General features: G+C 39.1%; 1 protein-coding gene across 1 annotated transcript in view; it reads right to left on the bottom strand.

Moving 5' to 3' along the window:
* KCNK2 (potassium two pore domain channel subfamily K member 2) overlaps positions 1 to 15,848 on the bottom strand; it is a 104,157-nt gene extending 88,309 nt beyond the window's left edge. The window contains exon 1 of the mRNA XM_037406005.1: positions 15,670 to 15,848. Within this exon, the coding sequence (XP_037261902.1) occupies positions 15,670 to 15,703 (34 nt within the window). The 5' untranslated portion in view covers positions 15,704 to 15,848. The remainder of the gene's footprint in view (positions 1 to 15,669) is intronic.
* Positions 15,849 to 16,050: the final 202 nt, after the last annotated feature.

The following is a 16,050-nucleotide window of genomic DNA, read 5'->3' as shown; positions in this document are numbered from 1 at the left end:
CATACAAGATGCTGCAGTAGTAAAGTCGGTAAGTTTATGTTCCTTGGGCTCATATTCATTTAAGGCTATAGAATGTATAATGTCAAGCTGGAGGCTGGAGGGTCACAGAATCACAGAATCCCAGAACGTTCAGAGTTGGAAGGGACCTCAGGAGATCATCTGGTCCAACCCCCTGCTGAAGCAGGTTCTCCTAGAGCAGGTTGCACAAAGTCACATCCAGGCAGGTTTTTAATGTTTCCAGAGAAGGAGACTCCACAGCCTCTCTGGGCAGCCTGTGCCAGGGCTCTGCCACCCTCAAGGTAAAGAAGATCTTCCTGATATTCAGATGGAATCTCTCTGTGTTGCTGTTTGTGCCCGTTGCCCCTTGTCCTCTCTCTGGGCACCACTGAAAAGAGCCTGGCTCCGTTCATTCTCTTGACACTCACCCTTAAGATATTTGCATGCATTGATAAGGTCCCTTCTCAGTCTTCACTTCTCCAGGCTGAACAGGCCCAGCGCTGTCAGCCTTTCCTCACCAGGGAGATGCTCCAGTCCCCTAGTTTGTGAAAGGGTTTACATGGTCTAGCTGCCTGCAATAACAGAGGACAAGGGTAGGTGACCTAGTCTTTCTTCCAGTCCAGATTCAGTCAGTTACTGCATATTGATGCAACCTCACTGACTTAGATTACACCACTGTAAGTAAGGTCAGCCAAGCTTTGTTCATTATTTCTTGTGATTTCACCTTGGCTCTTACAGGTTTTGGGCTTAGTCAACACAGTGATTTAAAAGCCACCATGCTCTGCACTGATGCACCTAGTTTTAGCCGAACACAGCCGATGCAGTCCAAAGGTAGAGCCTGAGCTCCCCATGTAACATGTGGGGAAAGTCGGTCACCCATGAGGGGAACCCACAGTGGTCTTCCAGGAACTGCTATCAACTAGCCACTGGGCGACACTACAGAAAAAGAAATGTACTAAACCCTGTCAAGCTCTGCAATTTAAATCTCTCAAAGGAGGATCTGTCCACACTTCAGGTTCCAGATGCTGTTTTGGTGGGCTTGTTAATGTGACAAGAACAGAGTAAAAAGTGGGGAGTGAGGAAAGATGGAGAACAAAGAGCTAAAAGGCACCACTTGGTGCAACTCAGTAGCTGGAAACATCCACCCAGGAGTCAGGAGAGGAGATATGGGCTCACATCTTCCACCTCCCTGTGAATGCTTTAACCAGAAAGCCATTGGGTGGAGTATTCTTAATCCCCAAATATTTAGCCGCTTATGATTTTGGCAATAAAGCATTTTCTATTGGCACCCATGTCCTAACAGGCCAAAACTGAACACTTTTATTCCATTTTTACACATACCTTATTCAGGCGAATTCCCATCGACTTCAAAGGAAGCCTAAAAACTTACAGGCATTCAGTTCTCACATTATCTATGGCTGTGTCTATATTTATGTTCCCATGCATGCCTTGGCATGCCCCAGGGTCCTGCTCCAAAGAGCGTTCAGACCAACGCCCGGCTACAACATGCCATGGCTCACGCTCAGGCTTTGGGCTCAAGCTTTCCTTGGCATGAGAACTGGGTCTGAGAGGTGTGGGGACAAGGGATCGGCACATGCCTGGGTCTTGTACAGCAATGGCATTCAGCCTGCATCTGCTTGTGAGCCCAGGGAAATGGGAAGGACTCCCACATACCATGACAGAAGTAGTCTACCTGCTTAAGAGGTTTCCACGGGCGTTCAGCAGAGCACAGCTCTCAGAAAATACTAACCGCAGGAAAGCACGAAAGGCAAACACTAAAAAAAAGTGTACCGGAAAAAGGTGTACACAGCTTGGTTTTGGATAAAGTGGAACTATGATAGAAACTCGCTTACCCATCAGATTCAAAATCAGCATATGAACCAAGCCAAAGCAGTCACCCATTAATTTAGAATGAATGGCATGCCAATTATTCAAAGTTATTCCCTTAGTTCTTGCCATAATTTTTCTCTCTAGTACAGACTACTAAGTCTGACTAGGTAAGATGTGTGTATTGGCTTCATTACAATAGCATATATATGCTAAATATTGTGAAGTTAACTTTATTTCATTAATTCTTTGAGGTGGAAAAGTGCTGTTACGTCCATTTTTATCAAAGTGACCCAGAAAACAGTGACTTGACAACATTTCACAGGGAGTTCCCTGTGGACAAGAAATTGTTAACAGGTTGGGCTTTAGTTCTTTGTGTACTCAGCTGTAAATGTGCGCCAGGAGAACTGGGTCATTTTTCTCCTTTGTAATGGACATTTGTTTCTAAAATCTCCAAAATATATAATGGATATCATGATCATGGATAGAAAGTTTAATTATGCATGTATGTTTAACAACTTCTGAACTTTGTTCTAAATTTTCCTTACTGTTCTCTTACAACTGTAATGACTGATTTTCTTTTTCCCTTGTGAAGTTTGCCTTATAATTTTTTTTCTTTTCTGCCTATATCCTAATTTAGTTTGAAGGTTTTTTCTAAGCTGTTTTTCTTTCTACTTCCAAGTGCTTCTGGCCTTCTAGCTTACACGTTCTCCCTGTGAGATGAAGTACCATGCACATTTCCAAATTCTGTCTCCCTCAATAATAAGTAAATTTCTATGTTTTCAAGAGACTGCTTGGCAACTACATTTAGTTTGTATACAGCTATTACAGAACTGAGTTTGTTACTGCGCAACCTGGGCTTTTTTGTTTGTATTCAAATTGACTTAAGATTTCATATTGAGCTGGGTATCAATATCCAATTTATAAGCAACAACAATTCCATTCATGTTCAAAGGGGCGTTTCAGTCATTTGAAATAGCTCTCTATCTGAGCAATTTCCACAGAACAATCTTCTTTTACCGTGCAGAATACGTATACTTAATTTCCTTTTAGATACAGCTTCCCACTCATAGTTTTGTTTCCTGCCAAAATAGTAGCTCTACTGAGGGCCAGGCATTGTTTACTTTTCCTTTTTTTCTGTCCGGTGTAAATTTTTACATTACTTCTTGCAAATTCACTCCATGTGAGAATTGAACTGTTGAAGTTGTTTATTTTTTACTTCGTCAATCCATATTTCTTCTTAAATAAGACTTGTTTGTCAGCCCAATCTACTGTGCCATCACCCCTTTCCTTCCTAAAACTTGCATTCTCATCCAAGAGTGTTCTCAGCCTGGCAAACTAACACAGCTGCTTCTAGATGTAAGTCAGAATCTCATGCAGTGTTTCTCTCTCAGTTTTGGTCTCTCTATGGCAATCTGATCTCAAAATTAGGATCCCATAAACAGAGAAAAAAGCATGGGTTTTTTTACAAATATCAAATACATTTCTCTTCTGGGTATTTCACATACAATTAACGCTCTCAGAATTTCATTCTTTCAAAGAGTGTGACACAACTTTTTTTTGCACAAACTGATAATTAGACTGCTCTTCTTTAATTGTAGGTTATTAAATAATATCCACTGCCCCTGGCCTGAGGTTACTAGAAAAAAAGAGTAGCTAGCTTTTGCTCACCTTTCTCTTTAGCAACTTTTCTTTTTGAAGAGACAAAATTCTCCTTTAATCCCTCTGCCTGATGCATTTCTCAAGAACCCCAGATGCAATAGCTGTAGTCCTTAGCTGCTATTCATTCCAGGTCCTTCATCCCTCACATTGTCTTCTATGTTTCTGATACTGGATGCATGGGGTCTTTTCTGTTCTTCTTCAGATACCATTGAGTGCTCTTAGTGGTGATTAATGCTAGTGCCCAGGTTGAATCTTGTAACTGTGATGAATCTTCCAAATTGTAATGGGTAAACTGACAAGTATGTGTTGGGCATGTGTGACACTGGGCTTGTGAGGGAGGGAAGCTGATGCTTCTTTTCATCTTCCTCTTGCTGTTGATCTGTTCTGGTTCAAAGCGATACATTGTGCAAGGAATGTTACGCTTCTGCTTATGACTGTTCAGAGTCCAATTATCCTTAAACCCTTGCTTCAACCCAAGTCTAAAATAAGCTTTCTGGCCATAGGAAGGTGATTGTTACAAGCAGCAGGTCTCCTTTAAGTAAATGAGGAGAGCTAGCACTTTTTAAAGGAATCCCAAGTGGCCAGCCACTGAACAGAAAGCCACCAAACATCACACAATTTGGCGTACTGATTCTTTCGGACCCACCTACAAACAGAACTACCCATATGGGCCAGTGTCTTCTGGTTCCTGATCCTTGTGTTATCACTGTATGAATACAAAGTGCCACCTAATAAACTAGGCCCTTCTAGTCTGTTTTAATGAAATTTATTAGAAGTCCTGTTAAAACCACCATCTTGTTTATACTGATTATTTTTGCTGGTGTCAACAATACATAGGAGGTGGGGTTTGGCCAGCAAGGGCTATCAGTCCTGCATGCCAGCCTACAGGCCCCAGTAAAATATCAGTGGGAAAAGTGCACTTAGTTCTAGTCATTGGTGGTCCACAAAAATTAACCCAAAAAGCAGCAAAGGCGGCTTCTAGATGCATTCTTTCAGAGGAAACTGGAAGAGCTTGGCTCACTTATTCTGGCAAAATGAAGGCTGAAAAGACATCTGATTGCTGTATGTAGATCAATCAAAAAGACTTTTTTGAGCTCATGGACCATGTTGGCACAAAAACAAAACCATTCTGCGAATAAATTTTGGCTGGAAATCACAATAAGCATGAGAAGAGCCAGCTTCTGGAACAACCTCTCAATAGGGAGGATGAGAACAAAAACCTAATGTTGTAAAATAGAGACTGGTCAATTTATAAAAAATGACATGCTGCCTGCAAAAACAGATTGGTCTCAGAGGCTCAGCAGATTGATGGTGAACCTTCCTGAACCCATAAACCACATTCTGCAGTCTTCACAGAGCCACATAGACTTCAGGGAGCTGTTGGGAGAGTGGATAGCTCAGCAAGTCCCACATCTTTTACTGTTCCCTTGTGGATATGGGCTGGATGGCCTCTGCATCCCAGACAAAGCCATGCCCATTGGCTCAGGTCCCCCAGCAGCCTCCAAACCAGTGCAGCCCACTGCCACATGAGCGCCGCAACCCCAGCATGGGAGTTCATTTGGCATGCAGCTTGAAAAATCCAAGACCTTCATCTCAAACCCTCTCAAACACACACAGAGATGTAACATTCTTCCAACCCACACCTCTCAGGACCAGTCTGTCCCTTCTCTAGCCTAAGGAGAAGAAAAATCATCTGGGGAAAAATGTCTTCTAGAATAAGACTGTTTTCCAAGAACTTGTTCTCTGATCTCCAGTATTTTTAGCAACAGTAGCACTAAGAACCACAGTGAAAATTGAACATTTTTATGCTAAGTTACCATCATCAGGGTGAAACACTGTAGTGATAACTTGAGAAGATCTGAGATTTAAGAGGCAATAACGGTGTCCCGGACTGCGTGTTCTATCAAAGCCAAAACACTCGCAGCAAGTAAGTGTCAAAGCCAAGGATATGTACCGTTTATTAATAGAAGATGAAGCTATTGCTGAGTTAAGAAGTAGCCTCAAGTTACTAGTATAATTAAAAATTGTGATTAAATATTAAGATGAGTGACAAAAATCAAATTGTGAGCTCTCAAAATGCCAAGTGAATAATTTAAAGACAGATTTTAAAAGCAGTTGGGAACAGCCTTTTTCTACTTTTTCTGCTTCTTCATATTACTAACCCTTTTTTACCCTTTTTAATATAATCCTCACACTTCTCTGGTATTTGCATAGGTTAGCAAGGTTACTTCCCCCTACAATGTACTTCTGTTTATAATACATGTTTGGAAATTGCAGAAAAGGCTGTGCTTGCACCCATCTGAAATAGAAAAACTGTCACAGTGAATAGAAGGACAACCCTTTCTGGGGCAGTTGGAGGAAAAAAAATATATATTTGTGGACAGAGCTAGGAAAATGAATCATAGGAGGGAGCACAGGTTGACCGTGGGTTGTTTGGTTATCTAAGTGTTTTCAGGATTTTTCCATTTACATTTTCTTTCCTGTTAAGAGTTACTTTTCTTATGTTGGGTAAATAAAAACCTTGCATTGTTTCATCTAAATGGTGTCAGAGGCTGATACGACTTATTTGCTACTGAGGAGGATCTAAGAAGCCAGGCAATTGCTGAAGCAAAACTAAGAAGGAAGCGTGTGCACTGACTGCACAGGTAGGTAGAATAGAAACTGGATCTTCCCACACATGTGAATGCACTCTTCCACATACTGTGAGAATGAAAACTTTTTAAGTTTTGTTGTTCTTGTTGTTGTTTAGAACTAGGTAAAAGACCCTCACACATCGCACAAAAGCAACTAAACTGTAGGTTAGGATCCTCAACTGGACTATGGAAGAGTGAAGAGACAGTATTAATCAGCTTGATCCAGCACATTAACTAGCGTGGCAGTACCAAGTAGTTGCACTGTTGTGTCCACGGTGGAGCTGAAATGCAGGTCCCCATGGGAAGTTTCAGTTAAACTAGTGCTTTCCTGTGAGCAAAGTTTTTTTTTCTTGAAGAACTGGCTTCTGTCATCAAAGATATTTTATTACACCTCGAGAAAATTTCTCAGCATCTCCAATTCATGGTAGCAAAGAACAGCAACACAACCTTGACCCGCTATGCCAGATGTGCATTCCTGTCTGCCACCAACCTGGATGAAGGCATTGTTTTTTCACAAAAGTCGTACATCCCTATTACTATATGTTATCTCTGCGGTGATGCAAATAGACACACATAGGTAGAGTACACGGCACAATTACATCCATGAGCAAAAGCTGTGCATGGGTAAGGCACTATGCAGTGTTGAATAAACTCAGTAAAAGTAAAATTCCCACCTATCATTTTTCCCATAGATTATGGGAAACAGAGCTCTGATGCACATTTTAATGTTAGTTTAAAATGAAAAGTGCACAGTGCCCAATGGATCAGTGAATAGCTTTTGGAGAAGCCAACACCAATGTTCCCAGAAAAATGCCTACCTAGTTGGAGAATTTTGAAAGGACAGGTAGGAGTTCAGCAGAGAAGACAGGAGACTTCCCCCTGTTTTTAACTCTGAGGACTGCCAAACTGTGCCCAGAACGACTCTCCTCTTAAAAGCTGATGATTTTCTGTCTACAGATCTGTCATACAGGCTGTCTTACAGCACTCTCAAGTCATACAGCTGGAGGCATCCACAGTTCTGCCATCACTATCCCGTTAAAGTCCTGTCTCCCCATAGCTTTAAATGTACTTGAGTTTTTGTGAAGAAGCTGTCCTCCACCCACAGCTAAAAACAGGATTTCTACAGCGTTTGTTATGGTTTACTGGAAATCCCAAATACTTCTGCAAAGACTCTTGATAAATGTGTTTCCTGGATATAGCTGCATTTTTCTTTCCTGACATTACATCTCTGTGGAGAGACATTACACATCCACCGGTTTTCAATTTGATCTTTTAAGCCACTCCATGGCTTTGCACTTGTGTTAAGCACGTTTGCATTGTGAAGAGGTTCTCTTCCTTGCACCAGTGTTCAGCTCTCTACAGAAGCAATAGCACCTGTAAGTTACAGAAAACTTCTGTACAGAATTTCATTCCTCGCCTGTGTGCCTTCTTTTCACAACATAATGGCAGTCTGGGTGAGCTCTTCATGGTGGTGTCCCCTTTTGCTGGACACGTCTCACCTGAATAGAAACCTGAAGCAGATTCTTGAATATAAGTATCCTGGCCTCCTTACAGTCTGTACGAGGACAAGATTGATAGAATGAAGTATATAAATGATAAAAAAATGTGTATTTTGCAAAGTCGGTAACATATGGTTCCTCCTCTCTGAGGATTTTACTTATGCGAAAACAGTTTATTCTCCTTATATACATAAAAGATAGGCTTTTCAGATGCAATTTTTATACATTTTTTTTAAGAAAACCAGATGTATACCACTGCTACCAATTCCTTGTTCATTAAATTAATCTTTTCTTACCCTTGGTAAAAAGGTGCAGACTATATATCAGCTTCTTTTGAATTTTTTAACATCAGGTTGCATTTAGGCAGCAAGAGAACCAAGACTCTTGCAGCAGCTCTAAGTAGTTAAAGAAAAGATTCCCAAAACACTTGCTATACAAGGAAAAGGCAACACAGTTCACATGCAGTGCCCAGGCAATCACGAAGAAAAACTGTCTAGTTAAATATCTGCCACGAAACATTGCTTTCACTGAGCATCAGTATTGATTTCTGTGCAGTTTTACACTTACTTTTACTTCTGTATCATACACTTGGTAAAGGCAAGAATTCTGTCCCATCTTGAAGAGGACAAGTACTGTTACTTTCTGCTTGGGTCAGTGGCCTTTACTGCACAGGCTGAGAGCTGGCCATGTCTCAGTTAAGTCACAGAGCAACCATAAAGCCATCGCTGTGTCACATTAGGTGGTAATTGCCACATTCTCAAAAAAGGACTCAACTCCAAGCAGCACATACAAAGAACAAGGGAAGTGGTAGCATGCAGCACCTCCTGAGTGTCTTGCCTCTCTGTTTGCTGATGGTACAAAGAGAGAAAATGGTGGTCCAGAAGACAGATGGCAAAGTATAGCTCATATTCAGAAATACCGACTGCAGCAAGGCTGAGCTACATCAGCAGAGCTCTTCAGCAAGGCCCTTCTCTGCCATTTTTTTACAACTGTTCTGTTGGAAATTGCATTCCAGACGTCATCAAATCCAAGCAACAGTGACTTGTACATTAATAGGATTTTACTTTCAGCCTCCTACAGTTTATTCTTTACATGTATTTTCCAAATGAAAGCAAAAGTATGATGATGCCTATCAATTTTCATCATGTTATTTCTGCATATAGATCAGCAACAAGGGCTACACATCTTCCTACTTTAGTTCCAGACCAGCTTATTTCTGCAGTTGTGTTTTTTACACTCTTCTCGACCAATGGCTTTCAAAATTCCTATAAATAATTACAGTAACATTTGAAAGTAGTTGGTGTCTCATCTGAAGGCCTCAAGAAAACTTTAGAAACCCTCTCCTTGATGAATTGGTAGTGGATATCATTTCAGCATTTGATCTGGTTCTTTGCAATTGCCAAGATTATACTGGAGGCAGAACACCTTTTTTAAAAAGTATATAATACAAGTTCATTGTGGTTTTCAAAATGTTGCACTCAGCTTCAGCATTTGATTTCTGCCTGCCTGGATTTCTTTGGAAGCAAATGCTTGTTCATGTGAGAGATCAGACTACATACACCAGGCTCAGCCAGGAACATGTGCACACTACAGGTGGACCCCGCTGATCTGCCTCCCTTTCTACAGGAGAGTTGCACAGAAGCAGTTCAGGCAGCACTGGTACTGTAATAGTCAAATACAATCTCTTATTCAAATGTGTAACCAGGTGTTCAAGGCTTTGCTTTCTCCACGTGAGAGAAACAGTGGGGCTGAAGGCAGATCTCTTCTGGTGTACGTGTGGGTTAGCAAGTACAGCCAGCAGCTGCCATGGCCTTGTTGACTTACAGCATTAGAGTACTCCATAAAGGGGGTGAAGATTCAACTCTCAGAGCTCTTGAGGCCACACAACCTCAAGCCATGTGTTTATAGCTGGGCATATGATCTGAGCTCCTGTCTTCCATATGACAAAGATCATCTGCACAACCTTTGGTATGGCCTTTGCATCCCTCCCACCGCTTCCAGTATGGTAGTAACATCTCTGAAGCTATCCTCACCAACCACGGAATGGGGGCATAATGAGACTTTGAAGGGAATCCTGCAGCAGCCTGTAAGAGTCTGTTGGAGGTAAAGTTACAAGTCTGAGAAAACAGAGTATGGTATCAGCACTTTCTTCAGCATTCTACTAAGCTTTCTGTGTGTAACATAAGTGTATACAATACACAAAGTTGTTTCGTGAGCAAATATAAAGCAAATGGTAGATGGTAAAACTGAAATATCTATTTGAGGGAATAATGGCAACATTAGCAAGATAAAATCATTATATGGGCATGTCTCCCACTGAGGAGTTTTTGTTTTTTACGTGTATTTTTGTGAAGAGTGGGAAATACCTCTTTTAAGAAGTATTAGCAGAGAGAATCCAAACAAATGTCCTTACTTCAGCTAAGCAAGAGCCCAACAACATCTAAGGGCAAGTCCATGGGAATTTTGTCTTATTCTTCAGTGCTACAGTCCCAGGCGCCCTTAATGATAATGTTCTTAGCTTTATAAATTATAGTACAACCCGTAAGTTGTTTATCTCTGGTCATATAATGTGGTTTCTATTTAAATTTCAGTTATGTGGTTTTACCAGTTTGCAAGAGATTTGACCTTTCACTTGCTTTTCTCTGTTACCTACCAACACATTTTTAGGCAGTGATACATTTTTGGTTTGAAGCGTGATGAAAATGAAAACAGAACAAAACAGCAGGCATTTCTCAGTGGCATAAAGGACAATGAAACTGGAGAGTCTATGATTACTGTGCAACTCAATGGGTTTTCAAATGAACAGTTCAGCAGCCACCACTCCATCATTCAAGTGACTGTTAAGATTTTTTTCTGATATTAACAGCTGCTCAGTTTATAATATGATAGTGCATATATTACTCCAAATCTTTGAGGGAGAAAATGAGTCAAAATCATTTTTCTCCTAAATAATCTACACGTAACATTTCTAGTAAAAACATATGAAATGAAAATAATTTTTTTCAGCTTTGATGGAAAGCTTGGTCCATGTTAAATAGAGAAATAAGAAACATATTTTGGCTTAGAACATAGGATCGGTAGGGTTTCTTCAATTTGTCCAACAGTTCTGAATGGATAGCTATGCCTGTATAGAATCCCACTGATTTTATATATGGAGACATACACTTATCAAGTAGCAGGAAAAGTGGTGTTACGAGCTCTAAGTCTCTTTCCAGCTGACCTATCTGTGTCCAATATATTGTTCCTGTACAACAACTCACTCATTTTGTGGAAAAAATGTTATTCATTCTGGGCTTCTTTTTTCATCACATATCACCAGTAAAAAGCATCATAATATAATCTTAATCCTGATCCCAAAGTAAATAAAATAGTTTCCTAATTCAGTTAATGTCTTTTGAATCATTTGATTTTGCCATCAAGCTTTTAAATAAGAGACTGCTTATTTTTGAGTGCTTATTCAGAAAAATCACACTGGACTCTTTTGCCCAAACATTTTGGATTACTTATATCAACAGGAACCAGAACCTGCCCAAACTTACGGGTTTGATTAGTCAAAGTGTGCAAACAGAACAGTTTAGAAAGGCATTTTTAGATCCTGGCCTAAACACCTGGAGATGTGAAAAAGGAGGCAGAAAAATAATGCAGCAAATTTGTGCTAGACCACTCTGGACTAAAATATATTACATTTCACTGTGAACCTGAATTTTATCTTTACAGGAAACACTGCATGAATAAAATCATCCCTCTCCCAGCCCACTCTGACCTCCCTTTAGAAATATAAGCTCTCTTTGAGTAACTCAAATATCACACATGGACAAATCTATGCATTTACTGTGATGTTTCATGCAGTACTGTCTCAAAACAAAACATTGCTAAAAAGTGGTCATCACCACTTTAAATCATGTATTTTTTTTCTCTCCACCAGTCAAAAATAAAGAAGGATATAATAAATAAAACAGTGGAAGGAGGCCAAAAAGGTATTTGTCTTCATGTTATTTTGTGGTTTACCGCATCATACTGAAGATCTCAGCATTATACCATGTTGAATGTTGCATGAATTTGCCTGCCAGCATAAAGTGGTTCCTTTCTCTTCCAGAAGTGGATGTAGGAAGTAAATCCTCTCTTTTTGTTACAGATTAATTAAGATGGGAAGTGGTTATACATACGAGAAAATTAAACTACCATCTATCTTATCTAACTCAATCAATCACATTAAAATAAAAGTATTAAACATCTACTTAATCTCAACATGATGCCTCTCAACTTCTCAAACATGCTTTGTCAGTACTGCTTATCTTTTTGACTACATACTTTACAGGCATTAGGCATTAATTTTCATCTGGTTTTTTGCTCTCTCTTTTTCAAACCCTGTCTCATTATCTTCTCCCAGACAATTTTCAGCTTTCACCTGCTCTTGGACTTGGCATACTTCCAAGTTTAAAATCTTGACCACAGCAGAATTCTCACCAAGGGCCAGGAGAAACACAAAGCATACATACTAAGCGTACATAAATTTAAATAATCTCTGCAAACTAAGTTCTTACAGCTGTAGTGGGCTGGCAAATGCCTGGGTATATTTATTGATGCAGCTCTTTAATAGAGAAAACTAGAAAGTTTAAAGAACAGTGGAAAAATGGAACAGAGCCTACAAGAATAAAATATTCATTTGGCTGAAGCATGATCTAGGATATACCAAGAATATTTGCAAGGTGATCAGTTAGTCAAACAATGAGTGACAGTTCTGGAACAACCTTCTTTTCCTCCTCTGCTTTCAAACATAATACCTATTTCTACAGAATTTAGAAACACTATAAATATTTTCTCTTTTCCATTCTGTTAGCAGACTTTCACCTCAGCTTCTCCAGTATCCTCAGAGAAAGATGCTGAGGTGCTGTTTGTGCTAATAGGCTGTTTATGATTTTCCCTTATTTCTGCTTAGTTCTCCTTTCTTATTTTAGATTATGACTTTCCTGGAAACACCTGTCTTACAAATACTGAAACAGCATCAATAACTCTAAAGAGGTACGGATTAAATGTCTATTAGATACAACCTTCAAAGCAAATCATGTCTGATCTTGTTGGCTTGTTTGCATTACATTTTGGTTTTCATATGAAAAGGGGTTTGTGCTACAGGCCATGGCTAATATTTACCTCCACCTTCCTCCTATATATGATGCACCAACTCTCTTTTGAGATGTACCCTTCAGATTTAATGCCGCAGATAGATACAGGAAAGGGTTGTGTCCTACTAATCCAAGCCCCTATGGAAAACTTCCATTTCAGGGAGGAATTTTCTTCCCTTTTCTTTTGAAAAGTACTTTTTGTTTTTAAATATTAAGTTGCTGCAATTTCACCCAATAGACAGAAAATAACTGAAGTTATATTCACATAGTCTATAATGCAGATTGCATAATGTAACATGATGGCTCTGTTCCATTACGCCTCATTACTAAGTTGAAAATTACTGATGCTGTACATTTTTATCTTTAGTATTTTATCATTTTAAATTATGACTGCAGTGCAGGTTACTCTATGTAGTAAATAATCTAAAAACATTTCCTGCCTGGCACCCTACTAACAGCAAGCAACGCCTTCCTTCCCAGGTGGTCCTGGGGCCTTACTTAAATTCTAGTTAGGTAATTCCATTCTGCCTGCCTGAGGTCTCCTTTAGACTTTGCAAACGTATTCTTCATTTGTCATGCGTTTATAGTGGTGCTGCAGGCTATGGAACAGCTGTACTTGGGTGCTAGAGCAGTCTTGATACCTCAGTACAACTTACCTCAGCAGTTTTCTATACTCTTTAGAATCATGGGATGAAAACTGATAGAAAATAAGTTGGTGTTGGTGATGGCAGTGTTTGTTTTCAGTATTTAAAAAATAAATGCTTGAGTTCATCAGCTTCCTAAAGATTCAAAACTACTAATTCTTCAGCTGTGGTGCTAATGGTTGACAGGTTATCTAAAGCCTCTGACATTGCTTCAGAAGGCAACGTTAAACTAATTCTAGAGGAAAGTAGATAATCACTGGTAGTCTGAGGGAGCAGAGAAGGAAAGAAAGTAAAACAAGGAGAGATCACTGGCTGGGCTTTTTAATCAGTAATTCCAGCCTGAGCATCCACATCCATAGTACACACCTTAAAGCAGTAAAATGAGTATAAGACAAAGGATTCAATTAATTAGAGAAGTCGTCCTTCAATAAAAAGGGTTAAGTATTTTGGAAGCCATCATTTCAGCATAATTAAGCATTTAAAAGAAAGGTAAGTTCTAGTTCACTTTCAGAAATGCTGAATAGTAGACAGACAAAAAAAATAGACAAAAGAGAAACATAACTCTGCAAACAACAGAACTGAAAGAATAAAGTTCTGTTACACAGCACTAAAGGTTCTATTATGAAGGTGAGAAGTTGTTTATCTCCGTGTCAAGCTACCTTGTGTAACTTGTCTCCTCAAGGGAGAAGTCTATGACCAAGGTTTCATTTCAAGTGATCTGTTGATACAGCTATCAAAAACTAATTTGTCCAGTTTATTTATTCTTTTTGAAAATAATAAAAATACACAAATAAATGCAATCATTCTTTTAAGTGCTTAAATATTCATGAGCAATACTCATGTCTCTCAATCCTACAGAAAGTAACTATGAGAAGCATCCTTAGGCATAAGGGAGGAAAAGCCAGTTCACATACAATAACCAGTCAGAGAGAGATGTGAACCGAAGTAGTCATCCTGCATTTCTCGAGGTGTTTCTTCTTGAGTTCTTTTTTTCTCTGATTTGCTATCTTTCAGAGCCCCTATTTATAGCCCATTTGAGGACTTCCCAGAATTTTCTTTGTTCGGGGAATTTGTCAGGGTCTTAGTCACATAAAATATTTTTTACTGACACATCAAATGCTTTTGCTGACCTCTTGTTTTTAAGCACAACACAATGCAGTCACCAGCACCTGCAGTTTCGGGAGGCAGGACCGAGTACCCTTCAGTACCTTTCATATCTCCATATTCCCATAACTGAACTGGCCCTCAGTTGTTTCTAGTTCCTCACTAGTAAAGGTCAGTAATTTTCCACATCCCAATCCAACACAATTATTCAAGATTATGTTTACCCTTATGCTCAGCAAGGACTAGACAACCAAGCAGAAGGAGAAAATTCCTGCTAACAAACAAAAACCCCTGATACATCACATTGGAAGGAAGAAGACATTTTCTAAAGCTTTCCTTTGGCGAGGCTGGGCGGGGGGATGGGATGGTGACACATGGCACCAGAACAAAACCAACACAAAAGCAAAGGAAATATTCTAAACCCAGAATAGCTCAAAAGATTCATCTCTGTTTCAGAAACCTAGTAGTGTAAGTCGTTAGTCTGAGAGAGACTACAGGTTTTCCTCTTTCATGTGGTCTAAGCAATAAAGGATTATTTTTTTTCTTTCTCAGATTTTGGCTAAGATTTTCCTCAGGGCCTGAGAAAACTTTCCAGTCAAAATTTACATACCTGATGATAATTACGAAATAAAAACATAAGGACTTCCAATATCGGACTGCAGTGGGGACTACTCAGACTAACATGCTTAAGTGAAAGCATGTTTTAAGTGTTTTTTGGGTGGTAAAGATCACTCTAGTCAACAATTTCTTAATCTCCAAACTCCAAATTAAGAATCACACTGGTATATGTAAACAAATATGCGTCATATTCAAGTAATATTTGTGATCAGAGCAGTTAAGGATATCTCGGACTCCCCAAATAAGCATTCTCAGTAAGAGCATACTGGATAGCTAATGCAATTTAACTATGTTATGCCATTCAGATATAGCAGATGTTCAATACATACAAGTGTTGTGTAGACTTCACTACAAAATCAACTTTCACAAGGAAGGCCATTAACTAAAATAAATCACCTTTCTTTAGAACAAATATATATGTCATTGAAGCATTTTCTCTGATTTAATTATTAATAAATTAATCTAATTCTATATTCTAGTGCACCACCTGAAGTTATGAAAAATGGTTAGAAACCGTAATGTTTAACTAAAGTAAGTATTTGTCTATAGCAATGGTACTTACAGTAAAAATTATGTCTTGCTTGTGGGTTCCTCATTTGGTGATGTAATATTCAGAAGTCACCATGCTTTTGTTCTAACATAAACCATTTCCTTTATGGCTGTCTTTAAGGAGTCTTCTGAAGAAGTCATTTCTTCATAACATATTCTCTTCTGAAGTACACGTATGTTCTCTCTCTGTATGTCCTGTCCAAAATACTCAATGTACACATGAAAGTAAACTAGTAAGTTACTAGTTATGATACATAGCATCTATATAATGTTTTACATTTTCATACTACTTTACAAAGGGCAGCTGATTGAATAGGTTAGGAAGCACTTAGAAACCTGAAACAAAATTACAGAGTTCCTTAAAAGATTGAATAATTGTATCTCAAATATTCCA

Source organism: Falco rusticolus, chromosome 12 (genome assembly GCF_015220075.1).
Source record: "Falco rusticolus isolate bFalRus1 chromosome 12, bFalRus1.pri, whole genome shotgun sequence".
NCBI lineage: Eukaryota > Metazoa > Chordata > Aves > Falconiformes > Falconidae > Falco > Falco rusticolus.
This window is presented reverse-complemented; position numbering and strand designations above follow the sequence as displayed.